General features: G+C 44.7%; 1 protein-coding gene across 1 annotated transcript in view; it reads right to left on the bottom strand.

Moving 5' to 3' along the window:
• LOC311102281 (metabotropic glutamate receptor 5-like) overlaps nucleotides 1–14,223 on the bottom strand; it is a gene marked incomplete at both ends in the record, with an annotated part of 100,463 nt that overhangs the window by 15,236 nt on the left and 71,004 nt on the right. Inside the window, 2 exons of the mRNA XM_084143574.1 lie at nucleotides 3–124; nucleotides 7,233–7,468. Of these exons, the coding sequence (XP_083999700.1) occupies nucleotides 3–124; nucleotides 7,233–7,468 (358 nt within the window). The remainder of the gene's footprint in view (nucleotides 1–2; nucleotides 125–7,232; nucleotides 7,469–14,223) is intronic.

Here is a 14,223-nt window from a genome sequence, read left to right as displayed (position 1 = left end):
ACCTGGTAGCCTGGGCAGAGTGAGCGCTGCATGTTATGGAGCCCATAGGCCATGGAGTAGATGGCATTGATCACAAAGCCCATCTTAGTGTCCTGGGCATACTGCTGTCGCAATGACTCCCGCTCTGGGAGAGAACCAGAGAGGAGAAAGACAGAAAAAGAGAGAATGGGAAGATGGAGAGAGGGGAGGGGGGGGGGGGGAAGAGAGATGGAGGGAGGGGAGGGAGGGGAGGGGGGGGGTGGAGGGAGGGGAGGGTGGAGATGGGGGGGAGATGGAGGGAGGGGGGGGGGGGAGATGGAGGGAGGGGAGGGGAGGGGGAGATGGAGGGAGAGGGGGGAGATGGAGGGGGGGTGGATGGTGAAGGGGGGAGATGGAGGGAGGGGAGGGGGAGATGGAGGGAGAGGGGGAAGATGGAGGGGGGAGGGGAGGGGAGGGGGGAGATGGAGGGAGAGGGGGGAGATGGAGGGGGGGGTGGATGGCGGGGGGGGTGGAGGGAGGGGGGAGATGGAGGGAGAGGGGGGAGATGGATGGCGAGGAGGGGGGGTGGAGGGAGGGGAGGGGGGTGGAGGGAGAGGAGGGGAGGGGAGATGGAGGGAGGGGAGCGGGAAGATGGAGGGAGAGGGGGGAGATGGAGGGAGGGGAGGGGGGAGATGGAGGGCGAGGAGGGGGGAGATGGAGGGAGGGGGAGATGGAGGGGGGGATGGAGGGAGAGGAGGAGGGAGGGGGTTGGAGGGAGAGGAGGAGGGAGGGGGTTGGAGGGAGCGGGGGGAGATGGAGGGAGGGGAGGGGGGAGATGGAGGGAGGGGAGGGGGAGATGGAATGGGGGATGGAGGGAGAGGAGGAGGGAGGGGGTTGGAGGGAGGGGAGGGGAGGGGAGGGGGGAGATGGAGGGAGGGGAGGGGGGGTGGGGGGGAGATGGAGGGATAAGGATGGAGGGAGGGAGAGAAAAAGGAAGAGACCAATTAGACCAACCTGTATCTAATAACCTGTTCTGCCTTTATGAAACTTCAAACACCCTCTTTTCCCATCTCCTCCCACACCTCTCCTCTCTAGCCGTGGTTACACCTTGCATTAACATGTGGTTGTCGTCATCTGATCAAGATGATCCGAGATTTGTTGCGTCTACACATGGTAATAAACTGTGTATCTTATCTGCCCACTTCGTCCGTATTGCGACCAGATTCCCTGGTCCCTTCCTGTGTTGAAATTAATCCAACCTGCCTTGGACCTCCCATTATGACACAAGCTGTATAAATCGACAAAAAACAGCACATTTTTATAGTCAATAGTTATATACTTTCATCATTACAACTTACTTTTGTTATCCAACGATTTAAGACTGGGCCTAATAGTCTACTGTCCTGACTCTTTTAAACTACGATAAGTTACTGTCCCGATAACCTCAACCTGTCCACAGCCAATAAATATTCACAGAATCTCTCCCATCCCTAAAAAAGTCACCACACAAACGATCTGAGTATTTGGATGTGTACAAAATACAAATAATACACAGTAGAAATAAAAATGCCATTTAGGCTCTAAGGCACACAGTAGAAACAGAAACAGGTTAAGTTACAGAGTAAGCTACAAAGTGCATCTCTGAATGGTGCAACACATTATCCAAACAGGTCTGGACAGGGTTGTTCTTTAAGCATGGATGTTTACATACCTTGTCTTTACATTATTGTAATCTTGTATTGTAAATAAGACCTAAACAGCACCATAGGAAGAAAAAAAGTGACATACTGGGAGAACATTTAATCTGTTCTTTAAAGGTTCCCAGAATGTTTCATTAGGTTGTGGAAACAGTCTGGTGGGAACATTGTGGGGACATCACAAAATATATGTTCCCAAAACACAAAAAAGCTGTACAGTTGGAGATTCTTACAGAAGATTCTCAACATTCTTACAATATTAAAGGATTGTCCTGTGCAACCTAACTTAAACATTGTATGAATGTCATAACAACTGAACATATTTTGTGTTTTGGGAACCTACAGTATCTCTTGCTTAGAATTCCATGGCATTATTTTATATTATTTTATAGTATGAAGAATACAATTGAACAAAGCTGAATAAAATAGAAAATGGCATGGAATTCTAAGCAAATGTTGTCTGCTAAATGAACTAGTGTAGCCCACAGCCTTATGGCATAGCCAGATCAGGGCCTAACATAAGGACAACTCAGAGGATGCTATTCTGTCATTTTTTCTCAAAACGATTTGAAGGAATGCGCACATGCGGCTATTCTGTGTTGAGCGGTTAACAAAGAAACAGGTCCTCCTATATGCTTAATTTAGAGTTATTTATGTAACTTTAGTTGTGATACAAACGTTTGGCTATATGTTTAGATTTTTTATACATTCTAAGGCTGCATGATGCGACTCTAATGATGATTTGAAAAAAGTCACATGAAAGGCATGAGCTCTGCTTTGTTTTTTGTGCAGGCTGTACACACTTCATCTCATTCACAATTTGACAAGCACTTGATAATGCCTTGAATTTCCCGGCGGCATCCCCTTTGTGTGGCTGTAATTCCCCCTAAAACAATCCATGCCTTTTGTGGACAGTGGCCATTGTGCCCTTGGGCTGAATATAATAATTATAATTCCCTTCTCCCGGCTGCGTGCTCCGAAGAACCTCTGACTCACATGGCTCTCTCAGATAGCTGAATTCTTAATAGCCAATGCCCGTCACGTGATCTTTTTCACAGGCTACAAGTGAAGACAGACACATCAGGGACGCAACTGCGCACATTCTTATCCAATTCCAAGGTGCATGTTGAAGATATTGGAAAAACTGTCCACATTTACTTTTCGTCAGCCAACAAGACGAGTCGGCCTAACGAACAGCAAAAGCACTTGCCTATGTACAAAAGTACAAAAGTTGACCTATTCTATTCTGTGCGAGAAATAAATATTCCAAACATAGTCTGGGACAGTTGTGGGGTGGGATAGATCCCAAATTAAACAACCACTAGCTTCAAAAAAATGTTTTTAAGCAATGACGCTGACGCAACAGATCAGAATGTTTAGCTTAAACTGTTGATAAACTATTAGGCTAATTCTTCACATTATAAGCGCAACAATGTGCACACGGCAGTAGGCTATAAGCACGAATGTTCCAAAATGCAATCAATTAGCGTATGTATGCCAGTTAGGCTCTACACCCATTGTAAAGCAAATTAATGTGCTTAATTTTAAGAAGTTATTTGGCCACTTAAGTTGTGATACAAACCTTATCAAAACATATAGGCCTATGGGCTAGGCTACATGAGGTGTGCGACTATGATTTGAAAAAGTCGCAAAAAAAGGCATGCACTGTTTCTTGCTTACTGCACACAAGCTGGGCATCATTCACAAGTGATTATATATAATTCACAAGTGATAGGTTAATATTGTCACCCATCAGACTATTCTTGATTTAATCTTGTCTTTACATTACTAAATAATATATGTGTGAAATTAGTTTTGATTTAGAATGGACCATTATCATGCACCTGTCTCGAAACAGCAGCAGGGGAAAAATACATGTAATCTATGCACTTAAATAGCGAATGGAGGACGCTTTTTCCGTGGTTCATTTTCATGCCAGCCAGGTAGGCTATACTCCTGTTGTAAAGAGAAGCAATGTGCTTAATATTAGGAAAGTTGAGAAATAAATATAGTAGGCCTAGCCTATAGAAAGCTGATGGGATCCTCCTCTTTTTAATATAGGCCATCACTCTGTTTTCTCACGCAATTGCATAGCCTATTGAAATGTTGCACAACATGAGCTCATGGGCTCTTATGAAGTGTTTGATTAGATTTTTCATTAGATTTGCATTGATTTCAGAGTGATTATAGGGACAATAGAGTGCTGAGTACCAGGCAGTTAGCAAGTTTGGTAGGCTACTAATGACCATCAGCAGCATCAGAGCTTGGAGAAGCCTAATTACCGTGACTAAACGTGTAGCTCAGTTGGTAGAGCATGGCGTTTGCAACGCCAGGGTTGTGGGTTCGATTCCCACAAGGGGCCAGTATGAAGAAAAAAAAATGTATGTACACACATGGATAAGAGCGTCTGCTAAATGACTAAAATGTAAATGGCATTTGACTGCCGTATGGCGGTAACACGGTCACCGGAACAGCCCTATCAATGATACTATCTAGGCCTATATAACATTTGTGAAGTCATCAACAGCTGTTGTTTCAATTCAACTAAAAATAGACAATACATATAGGCCTAGGGTTTCAAGCTGTGGTTGATGTCAAATGTAATCTTCAAGTTAATCATGAATATGTTGGATTCACGTCTCCATTTCAACCAAAAATCTAAGTTAAAGAATAGGACTAAATCAAGTCAAACTTTATTTAAGGTGCATTTAAAGTTTGATTTCATTTGATTTAGTCCTATTCCTTAACTTTGATTTTTGGTTGAGAATTAAAGTCAGACTAAGTCAGTGGCATCTCCTTCAAATGTTGATATTTGGTTGCGTTGACAACCAAACACAATTCAATATCACTTTTGCAATACAGTAAATAGCATATTAACTTGTCAACAAGTTAACAAATTATATGTTGGATTCACATCCCCAACCAAACCAAAAATATAGGATAAAGCCAGTGGCTCAGATGAAACTGTCCAAGCATTAGATACTTCTCCTAAATGGTAATATTTGGTTGCGTTGTCAACCTAACACAATTCGATATTACTTTTGTAATACAGTAAATACCCTAAAGTTAAGGCTATCTTATAAAATAATGTAACCATTTTTATGCAACCTTAAAATGAGTAACACATCCATGGCCACATTTTGAGGTTACTGTAACTATAAAAGTCTTATTATGTAATCATAGAAAGCGTGCATGTTCAAGATAGCATGCAAAGGTCGCAGGTCTGTGGAGATCTTCGTAATATAAAAATCTGCTCAGAATCTCCAACAGCATTGATCACTTGCACCATGTACTTTTAATGGAATCTCAACTACAGTCCAGGTCATTTCGTTGTGCTATTAGATGAAGCACAGTGATAACACATTAAGTTATTGTATAAATACAAAATATCTAACATTGTATTCCCATTTGAACTTTTTTGTGCTTTAAATGGTTGAAAGTGCAGTGATAACACTTTTTGAGTGAGTGAAAAAAGATTGAAATCTCATTGATCAACGTCTCAACCAAAAAGTACCCACATTTCCACATTGAAATGACATGGTGTTCCCAGTAGGATGCCTGGTCAAATTATGAAAATGCACGGATAAAAGCGACAATCAATCAAAAGTACAAAGGCGCACATGTGTAAAGCAAATGGCTTTATAAAGAAATAAAGTGTCAATCTAAAAGTAGCCTAAAGAGTTCTTCGTATTGAAGCCTACATTATATTAGACAGTGGCCTCGCTCATGCTTTCAGAAAGCTATGCGCCATTAAGCATCAGTTTGGACATATTCTGCACTGTATTGCTAGCTGGAAAATGCCAAAGATTTACAGAATATAATATAAAATATTAAAATCAAAAAGGATTGCATTTTAACACCAATGTATTATTTTCATATCTGATATAGCAACTTAAATAGAGTGTGAATAGCCCATCGTTCATTATACCTTGATCTAAAGGTACAGGGGAACATTAGACCTCCACATTATACCTTGATCTAAAGGTACAGGGGAACATTAGACCTCCACATTATACCTTGATCTAAAGGTACAGGGGAACATTAGGCCTACACATTATACCTTGATCTAAAGGTACAGGGGAACATTAGGCCTACACATTATACCTTGCCATACACTTGTCATGGACTGTTCTCTTCTGCTGCGGCTCCATAATAGTCCGTCCCATGCCTCCCCAATTTATTTGTAGTTCAGTTAAAATTCTACTATTACAGTCCTTGGCCTTTCTGTAGCTTACGATGTTTTTAAATATTAGATTTTGCGCTGGATTTGGACGTGGGAACGGGAGAACCCTTTTTCTCTCATTTGGGACGATATCTCTTCATAAATATCTTTATTTCTACATGCCCATTTTATTCAGAGCTGGATGCGGCATTGGACTGTGGCATCCGACCACAATGCCAGTAGACTCTTGGTTTCTAATGAAGACCATGATCCTAATCCAACTGGCCAGCGGGATTGTTTTGTTGAGAGGGTGGGACATTGGCCAAATGTATAGGTTTTCATAGTCCGGATTTGTTTACACTTCAAGGATGTCTGTACAAGATGCATCTTCGACTACCTCCGGATGTGGTCGGGTAGATCTAATCACAATCAGATCACAATGGGTCTTTTGATTGTCTACACCTGTCGACAAATGTGGGCACAATCAGAATGTGGACAAGATCAGGACAACGGACGCATGTTTGAACCAGGTATAAACGGGGCTTCTGTCTCATCTTGTTCAGTTCATTTTCATTAGAATACATGAGTCCTTTTGAAGCAATCACACCGGAAGTTTTACATATGAATGGTGCGAAAGAGAGAGAGAGAGAGAGATGGGGGGGGGGATAAAGTGAAAGGGGGCGAGAGAGAGGGGGGGAGAGAGAGAGAGAAGGGGGGGAGAGATAGAGAGAAAGAGGGCGAGAGAGAGGGGGGAGAGAGAGAGGGGGGGAGAGATAGAGAGAAAGAGGGCGAGAGAGAGGGGGGAGAGAGAGAGAGGGGGAAGAGATAGAGAGAAAGGGGGCAAGAGAGAGGGGGGGAGAGAGAGAGAGAGAGATGGGGGAGAGATAGAGAGAAAGGGGGCAAGAGAGAGGGGGGAGAGATAGAGAGAAAGAGGGCGAGAGAGGGGGGGGGGGAGAGAGAGAGAGCGAGGAGAGACTTTTGGACATAAAAGAGATGTTCCAGGTGTACTGGAAGGAGGGGGTGTCTGAATGAAAGGGTGATCTAAAGCTGCCTGCTCATTTTATATTAGTTCTGGAGAAACATGGCTCTGTGATGCCTCTGTGATTAGCAGAACTATAGCCCTGCATGAAAGTACACACACACACACACACACACACACAGAGAGAGAGAGAGTGCCCAGCTGAATATGCAGATATATGAATGAACAGAGGAGTGAATGTGGCGGCAGGCTGAATGAAAGAGCCTCTTTGTCCAGATGTGTTGAATGGACTGGTCCGATCTGAGAGCTCCACTCCTGCCTGACGTCTTACAATCATATCTCTCCATTCTCTACTTCATACATCCTTTGACGTCATCATTGACGCCCACAAACACACCTGGTTTCCAGAACTGTGTGTGTGTGTGTGTATACTCACTGTTGCAGGTGCGGTTGTACTTGGGGCTCTCCTGTGGGTGTCCCTTCAGCCTACAGTGGAAGCGGTGTTGCCAGAACTCAGGGAACCAGGGGTTTCTCAGGTTGTTGTCCGGCCGCAGCTTCAGGTAGTACTCATCAAACCACTTCACATCAGCTGACTGCAGCTTGATGGTGATTCCCCCAGCCGCCTCGCGCACGTACCCATCTGTCACATCGTACCGGTCCGCCCAGCCATCACTGAGACAGGGGACACAGGGACATAGAAGTTAGAAACGATGAAAATAACGTTAGAAACATAACGCAGTCACTGGAAAACAAGAACATTGGTCTTTGGTTCTGGAAGTGATGTGTCTGTTCCATACACAAGGCCTAAAGAGGTCCACTGGTTGACGTCTTTGGTTGTTTATGTGTGTCTGTACTCTGTCATCATTTTCTGCTGACGCAATTCTTTATCTGTGTGTTGAAGTTGAAATAAAAATTGGAGAGTGATAACTTTATTTTTGGTTGCATTTCAGAGAATTTGCTCTCCTTTTGTGTCAGGCAGAAACCATAATAATAATAACCAGTTTAAAACCTGAAGGCATCTAGACAGCCCAGTCACAAAGCAGAGCCCCTGAATGGTGCTCATCACTGGTCCCAAACTGTAGTTATGAGTGAAAAGCAGAAGCGGTGGTGAAGGAGGCAGGAGGGGTAACCAAGGGCAACTACACTATTCACCAGCAGAAACACAACCGCTCCGCCTGCCTCTCACACAGAAAGGAAAAAGAAACACACACACATACACACACATCCAATGCTGTTACACATTCTCTCTGTATTAAGCCTTCACAGTGTTGGCGGCTCACAGTGTGTGTGCGTGTGCGTGTGCGTGTGTGTGCGTAGGCCAGCTGGAAGGCTTCTTATTGTATTCAATTACATCTTTCTGTAGAGAGGTGAGAAGGACTAACACACTCACTCCATAAATAATGAAAACATTTATATCAGACTGACCACCTCTGCTACTTCCTCTCACCTCAAGGACACACACAGAGAATAGAGAGAGATGGAGAGAGAGACAGAGAGAAAGGGAGAGATGCTTTTTTAAATTATGAGTGAAATTCCATTTTCATCAAATTTTTGCCAAAACACACAAACACAACGCATATAAACATATAAATGCATACACACACACACGCACGCACACACACACACACACACACACACACACACACACACACACACACACACACACACACACACACACACACACACACACACACACACACACACATACACACACACACAAGCCAAGGCCACTGAGAGAATCAAACCTATTTTATTTTATTTTATTTGTCACATGCGCCGAATACATCAGGTGTAGACCTTACAGTGAAATGTTTACTTACAAGCCCTTAACCAACAATGCAGTTTTAAGAAAAATAAGTGTTGAGTAAAAAAATAGATAAGTAACATTTTTTAATAACAAATAATTAAAGAGCAGCAATAAATGCTGTTTTGGCTCACAGCCTGACTGCCAGGCCCTCCCAAACAACAACAACAACAACAACAACAACAACAACAACAACAACATCAACAACTCCTCATAGACAGACTCCTGCCAATAGATGTAAATCAAGATTCATCTCTATACTCCTGCCCCTCCAACACACACACACACACACACACACACACACACACACACACACACACACACACACACACACACACACACACACACATTGACAACCAGGGGAGGAAAGTGGGAGGTGCTGTAAGGGTATATGTATGCATGTGTGCTTGGATTGTGGGCAGTGGGCCTATAGTTTGGCAGGGTGGCCAGATGGCATGTTTGTGGGCATGCTGACAAGAGCCCAGCCCTGGCTATGGCAGATCTATAGAACATGAGGGTGAAACCACATGAATGTAAATTCCAGTCCCTATGATAGAGCACTGTCACAATCCAGTTAGACAGATGGAGGAGAAGGGAGAGATGGGGAGGAAAGAGAGAGAGAGAGAGAGGGAGGGAGGGAGGGAGGGAGGGAGGGAGGGAGGAAGGAAGGAAGGAAGGAAGGAAGGAAGGAAGGAAGGAAGGAAGGAAGGAAGGAAGGAAGGAAGGAAGGAAGGAAGGAAGGAAGGAAGGAAGGAAGGAAGGAAGGAAGGAAGGAAGGAAGGAAGGAAGGAAGGTTTCACAGAACAATTATGTATGCTAGTCCAAGCGGAGCATGTATTCATGTATATCATGTATTCATGTATTCCTATATATCATGTATTCATGTACATCATGTATTCATGTGTTCCTATGTATCATGTATTCATGTATATCATGTATTCATGTATATCATGTATTCATGTATATAATGTATATCATGTATTCATGTATATCATATATATCATGTATTCATGTATATCATGTATTCATGTATATAATGTATATCATGTATTAATGTGTTCCAATATATATTGTATTCATGTATATCATGTATATCATGTATTCATGTATATCATGTATTCATGTATATCATGTATATCATGTATATCATGTATTCATGTATTCATGTATTCCTGTATACCATTTATTCATGTATATCATGTATTCATGTATTCCTGTATATCATGTATTCATGTATTCATGTATATCATGTACAGTATATCATGTATTCATGTATTCTACTCATTCCATACAGTGGCTTGCGAAAGTTTTAACCCTTCCTTGGCATTTTTCTTATTTTGTTGCATTACAACTTTGAATTAAAATGGATTTTTGGGGGGTTTGTATCATTTGATTTACACAACATGCCTACCACTTAGAAGATGCAAAATATTTTTTCTTGTGAAACAAACAAGAAATAAGACAAAAGAACAGAAATCTTGAGCGTGCATAACTATTCACCCACCCAAAGTCAATACTTTGTAGAGCCACCTTTTGCAGCAATTACAGCTGCAAGTCTCTTGGGGTATGTCTCTATAAGCTTGGCACACTAGCCACTGGGATATTTACCCATTCTTGAAGGCAAAAGGGTCATTGTCCTGCTGGAAGGTGAACCTCCGTCCCAGTCTCAAATCTCTGGAAGACTGAAACAGGTTTCCCTCAAGAATTTCCCTGTATTTAGCGCCATCCATCATTCCTTCAATTCTGATCAGTTTCCCAGTCCCTGCCGATGTTCTCGGGGTGATGAGAGGTGTTGGGTTTGCACCAGATATAGCTCAATTTTAGTCTCATCTGACCAGAGTACCTTCTTCCATATGTTTGGGGAGTCTCTCACATGGCTTTTGGCAAACGTGTTTGCTTATTTTTTTCTTTATGCAATGGCTTTTTTCTTCCTTGCCTGGTTCGTGAGTTTTGGTGGGTGGCCCTCTCTTTTTAATAATGGATTTAATGGTGCTCCGTGGGATGTTCAAAGTTTCAGATAGTTTTTTATAACCCAACCCTGATCTGTACTTCTCCACAACTTTGTCCCTGACCTGTTTGGAGAGCTTCTTGGTCTTCATGGTGCCGCTTGCTTGGTGGTGCCCCATGCTTACTGGTGTTGCAGACTCTGGGGCCTTTCAGAACAGGTGTATATATACTGAGATCATGTGACAGATCATGTGACACTTAGATTGCACACAGGTGGACTTTATTTAACTAATTATGTGACTTCTGAAGGTAATTGGTTGCACCATATCTTATTTAGGGGTTTCATAGCAAAGGGGGAGAAATACATATGCACGCACCACTTTTCCGTCAGTAATTTTTTTCATTTCACTTTACCAATTTGGACTATTTTGTGTATGTCCATTACAGGAAATCCAAATAAAAATCAATTTAAATGACAGGTTGTAATGCAACAAAATAGGGAAAACGCAAGGCACTGTAAATTCTAGATGTGTTCCTACTGTACATGATCACTAACTGTTCTTTCAGTTGTTGTCACGATCGTCGAACAGAGATGAGGACCAAGGCGCAGCGTTGCAGGCAAACATACTCTTTATTAGAGACACGATCAAAACCAACAAAACGAAAACGTGACAGTTCACGGTCTAACACAACAGACTAGAAACAAGATCCCACAAACTCTGTGGGGAAACAGGCTGCTAAAGTATGGTTCTCAATCAGAGACAACAAGCAACAGCTGAATCACGTTGCCTCTGATTGAGAACCACACTGGCCAACATAGAACCACAATACCAGAATGTGAAACCTAGAACAACACACATAGACTTTACACACCCTGGCTCAACATATTAGAGTCCCCAGAGCCAGGGCTTGACAGTACCCCCCCCTAAAGGCGCGGACTCCGACCGCGCCCACCAAACACCACAGGGGAGGGACCGGGTGGGCACTCCGCTTAGGCGGCGGATCCGGCTCCGGGCCTGATCCCCGCTCCCTCTCCAACCCCCCCAAAGTACCCCTGGTCCGGTCTGGCCCCGCTGGCCGGAGCTGGACTACACACTGGTGGAGCGGATTGCTCTAGCTCCGGCGTGAAGCATCTGACCGGTGCCGGACCAGCCACCGGTGGAACAGGCACGGGCCGTGCCGGACTGACGACGCACACCACTGGCTTGGTGTGGGGAGCAGGAGCGGGCCGAGCCGGGCTGACGAAACGCACCACTGACTTGGTGCGGGGAGCAGGAGCGGGCCGGACCGGGCTGACGAAGCGCACCACTGACTTGGTGCGGGGAGCAGGAACGGGCCGTGCCGGGCTGACGAAGCGCACCACTGACTTGGTGCGGGGAGCAGGAACGGGCCGAACTGGGCTGACGAAACGCACCACTGACTTGGTGCAGGGAGCAGGAATGGGCCGGACCGGGCTGACGACGCGCACTACTGACTTGGTGCGGGGAGCAGGAACGGGCCGGACAGGGCTGACGAAACGCACCACTGACTTGGTGCGGGGAGCAGGAATGGGCCGGACTGGGCTGGCGACGCGCACCACAGACTTGGTGCGGGGAGCAGGAACAGGCCGGGCCGAGCTGGCGATGCGCACCGTAGACTTGGTGCGAGTGGCAGGAACAGGCCGGACCGTACTGGGAACACACACCACTGGCCCTACGTGGGGATCAGGAACAGGCCGGACCGGACTGGCAACACACGCCAGTACCTCTCGCCGTGCCTCTACATCCTCCTTCCCCCTGGTGACCAGTGACTCCCGTAACCTGGCGGCCTCCTGCTGCCCCGTCATCCACGGCGTTAGCCCCCCCCTAAAAAATTTATGGGCTTCACTCCTACCCGTGGACCAGGTCTCCATGCTCCTCGCCAGCCTTTCACCCTTCTGCCTCCACGTCAAGCCCCTCTCTTCCTCACCCGGCTTGACCCAGTCGAGGAGGCGCTGGATATCCGCTAGGGATTTCCCTGGCGATGGCTCCTCGACCCGCTGCTTGGTCCAGTTCAGGTGGGATCTTCTGTCACGATCGTCGAACAGAGATGAGGACCAAGGCGCAGCGTTGCAGGCAAACATACTCTTTATTAGAGACACGATCAAAACCAACAAAACGAAAACGTGACAGTTCACGGTCTAACACAACAGACTAGAAACAAGATCCCACAAACTCTGTGGGGAAACAGGCTGCTAAAGTATGGTTCTCAATCAGAGACAACAAGCAACAGCTGAATCACGTTGCCTCTGATTGAGAACCACACTGGCCAACATAGAACCACAATACCAGAATGTGAAACCTAGAACAACACACATAGACTTTACACACCCTGGCTCAACATATTAGAGTCCCCAGAGCCAGGGCGTGACAGTTGTCTTTGAACCAAGCAACATCCCCAGGCTTCAACAGAATGTATGTGTGTCTTCTGTGTAATTCATGAGGCATTGTAACACTGGTATTTCTCAATGCTCTCTCTCTCTGTCTCTCTGTCTCTCTGTCTCTCTGTCTCTCTCTCTCTCTCTCTCTCTCTCTCTCTCTCTCTCTCTCTCTCTCTCTCTCTCTCTCTCTCTCTCTCTCTCTCTCTCTCTCTCTCTCTCTCTCTCTCAATTCAATTCAATTCAACTGAAGGGCTTTATTGGCATGGGAAACATATGTTAACATTGCCAAAGCAAGTGAAATAGATACATTGCCTTGCAAAAGTATTCATCCCCCTTGGCGTATTTCCTATTTTGTTGCATTACAACCTGTAATTTAAATGGATTTTTATTTGGATTTCATGTAATGGACATACACAAAATAGTCCAAATTGGTGAAGTGAAATGAAAAAAATAACTTGTTTCAAAAAATTCTAAAAAATAAATAACGGAAAAGTGGTGCATGCTTATGTATTCACTCCCTTTGCTATGAAGCCCCTAAATAAGATCTGGTGCAACCAATTACCTTCAGAAGTCACATAATTAGTTAAATAAAGTCCACCTGTGTGCAATCTAAGTGTCACATGATCTGTCACATGATCTCAGTATATATACACCTGTTCTGAAAGGCCCCAGAGTCTGCAACACCACTACGCAAGGGGCACCACCAAGCAAGCGGCACCATGAAGACCAAGGAGCTCGCCAAACAGGTCAGGGACAAAGTTGTGGAGAAGTACAGATCAGGGTTGGGTTATTAAAAAATATCCGAAACTTTGAACATCCAACGGAGCACCATTAAATCCATTATTAAAAAATTGAAAGAATATGGCACCAAAACAAACCTGCCAAGAGAGGGCCAGCCACCAAAACTTATGAACCAGGTAAGGAGGGCATTAATCATAGAGGCAACAAAGAGACCAAAGATAACCCTGAAGGAGCTGCAAAGCTCCACAGCGGAGATTGGAGTATCTGTCCATAGGACCACTTTAAGCCATACACTCCACAGAGCTGGGCTTTACAGAAGAGTGGCCAGAAAAAAGCCATTGCTTAAAGAAAAAAATAAGCAAACACGTTTGGTGTTTGCCAAAAGCCATGTGAGAGACTCTCCAAACATACGGAAGAAGGTACTCTGGTCAGATGACACTAAAATGTAGCTTTTTGGCCATCAAAGAAAATGTCTGGCGCAAACCCAACACCTCTCATCACCCTGAGAACACCATACCCACAGTGAAGCATGGTGGT

Source organism: Coregonus lavaretus, assembly GCF_964263955.1.
Source record: "Coregonus lavaretus genome assembly, chromosome: 26".
Lineage (NCBI taxonomy): Eukaryota > Metazoa > Chordata > Actinopteri > Salmoniformes > Salmonidae > Coregonus > Coregonus lavaretus.
The sequence above is the reverse complement of the archived record's forward strand: the minus strand, read 5'-3'. Positions and strand labels throughout refer to the sequence as shown.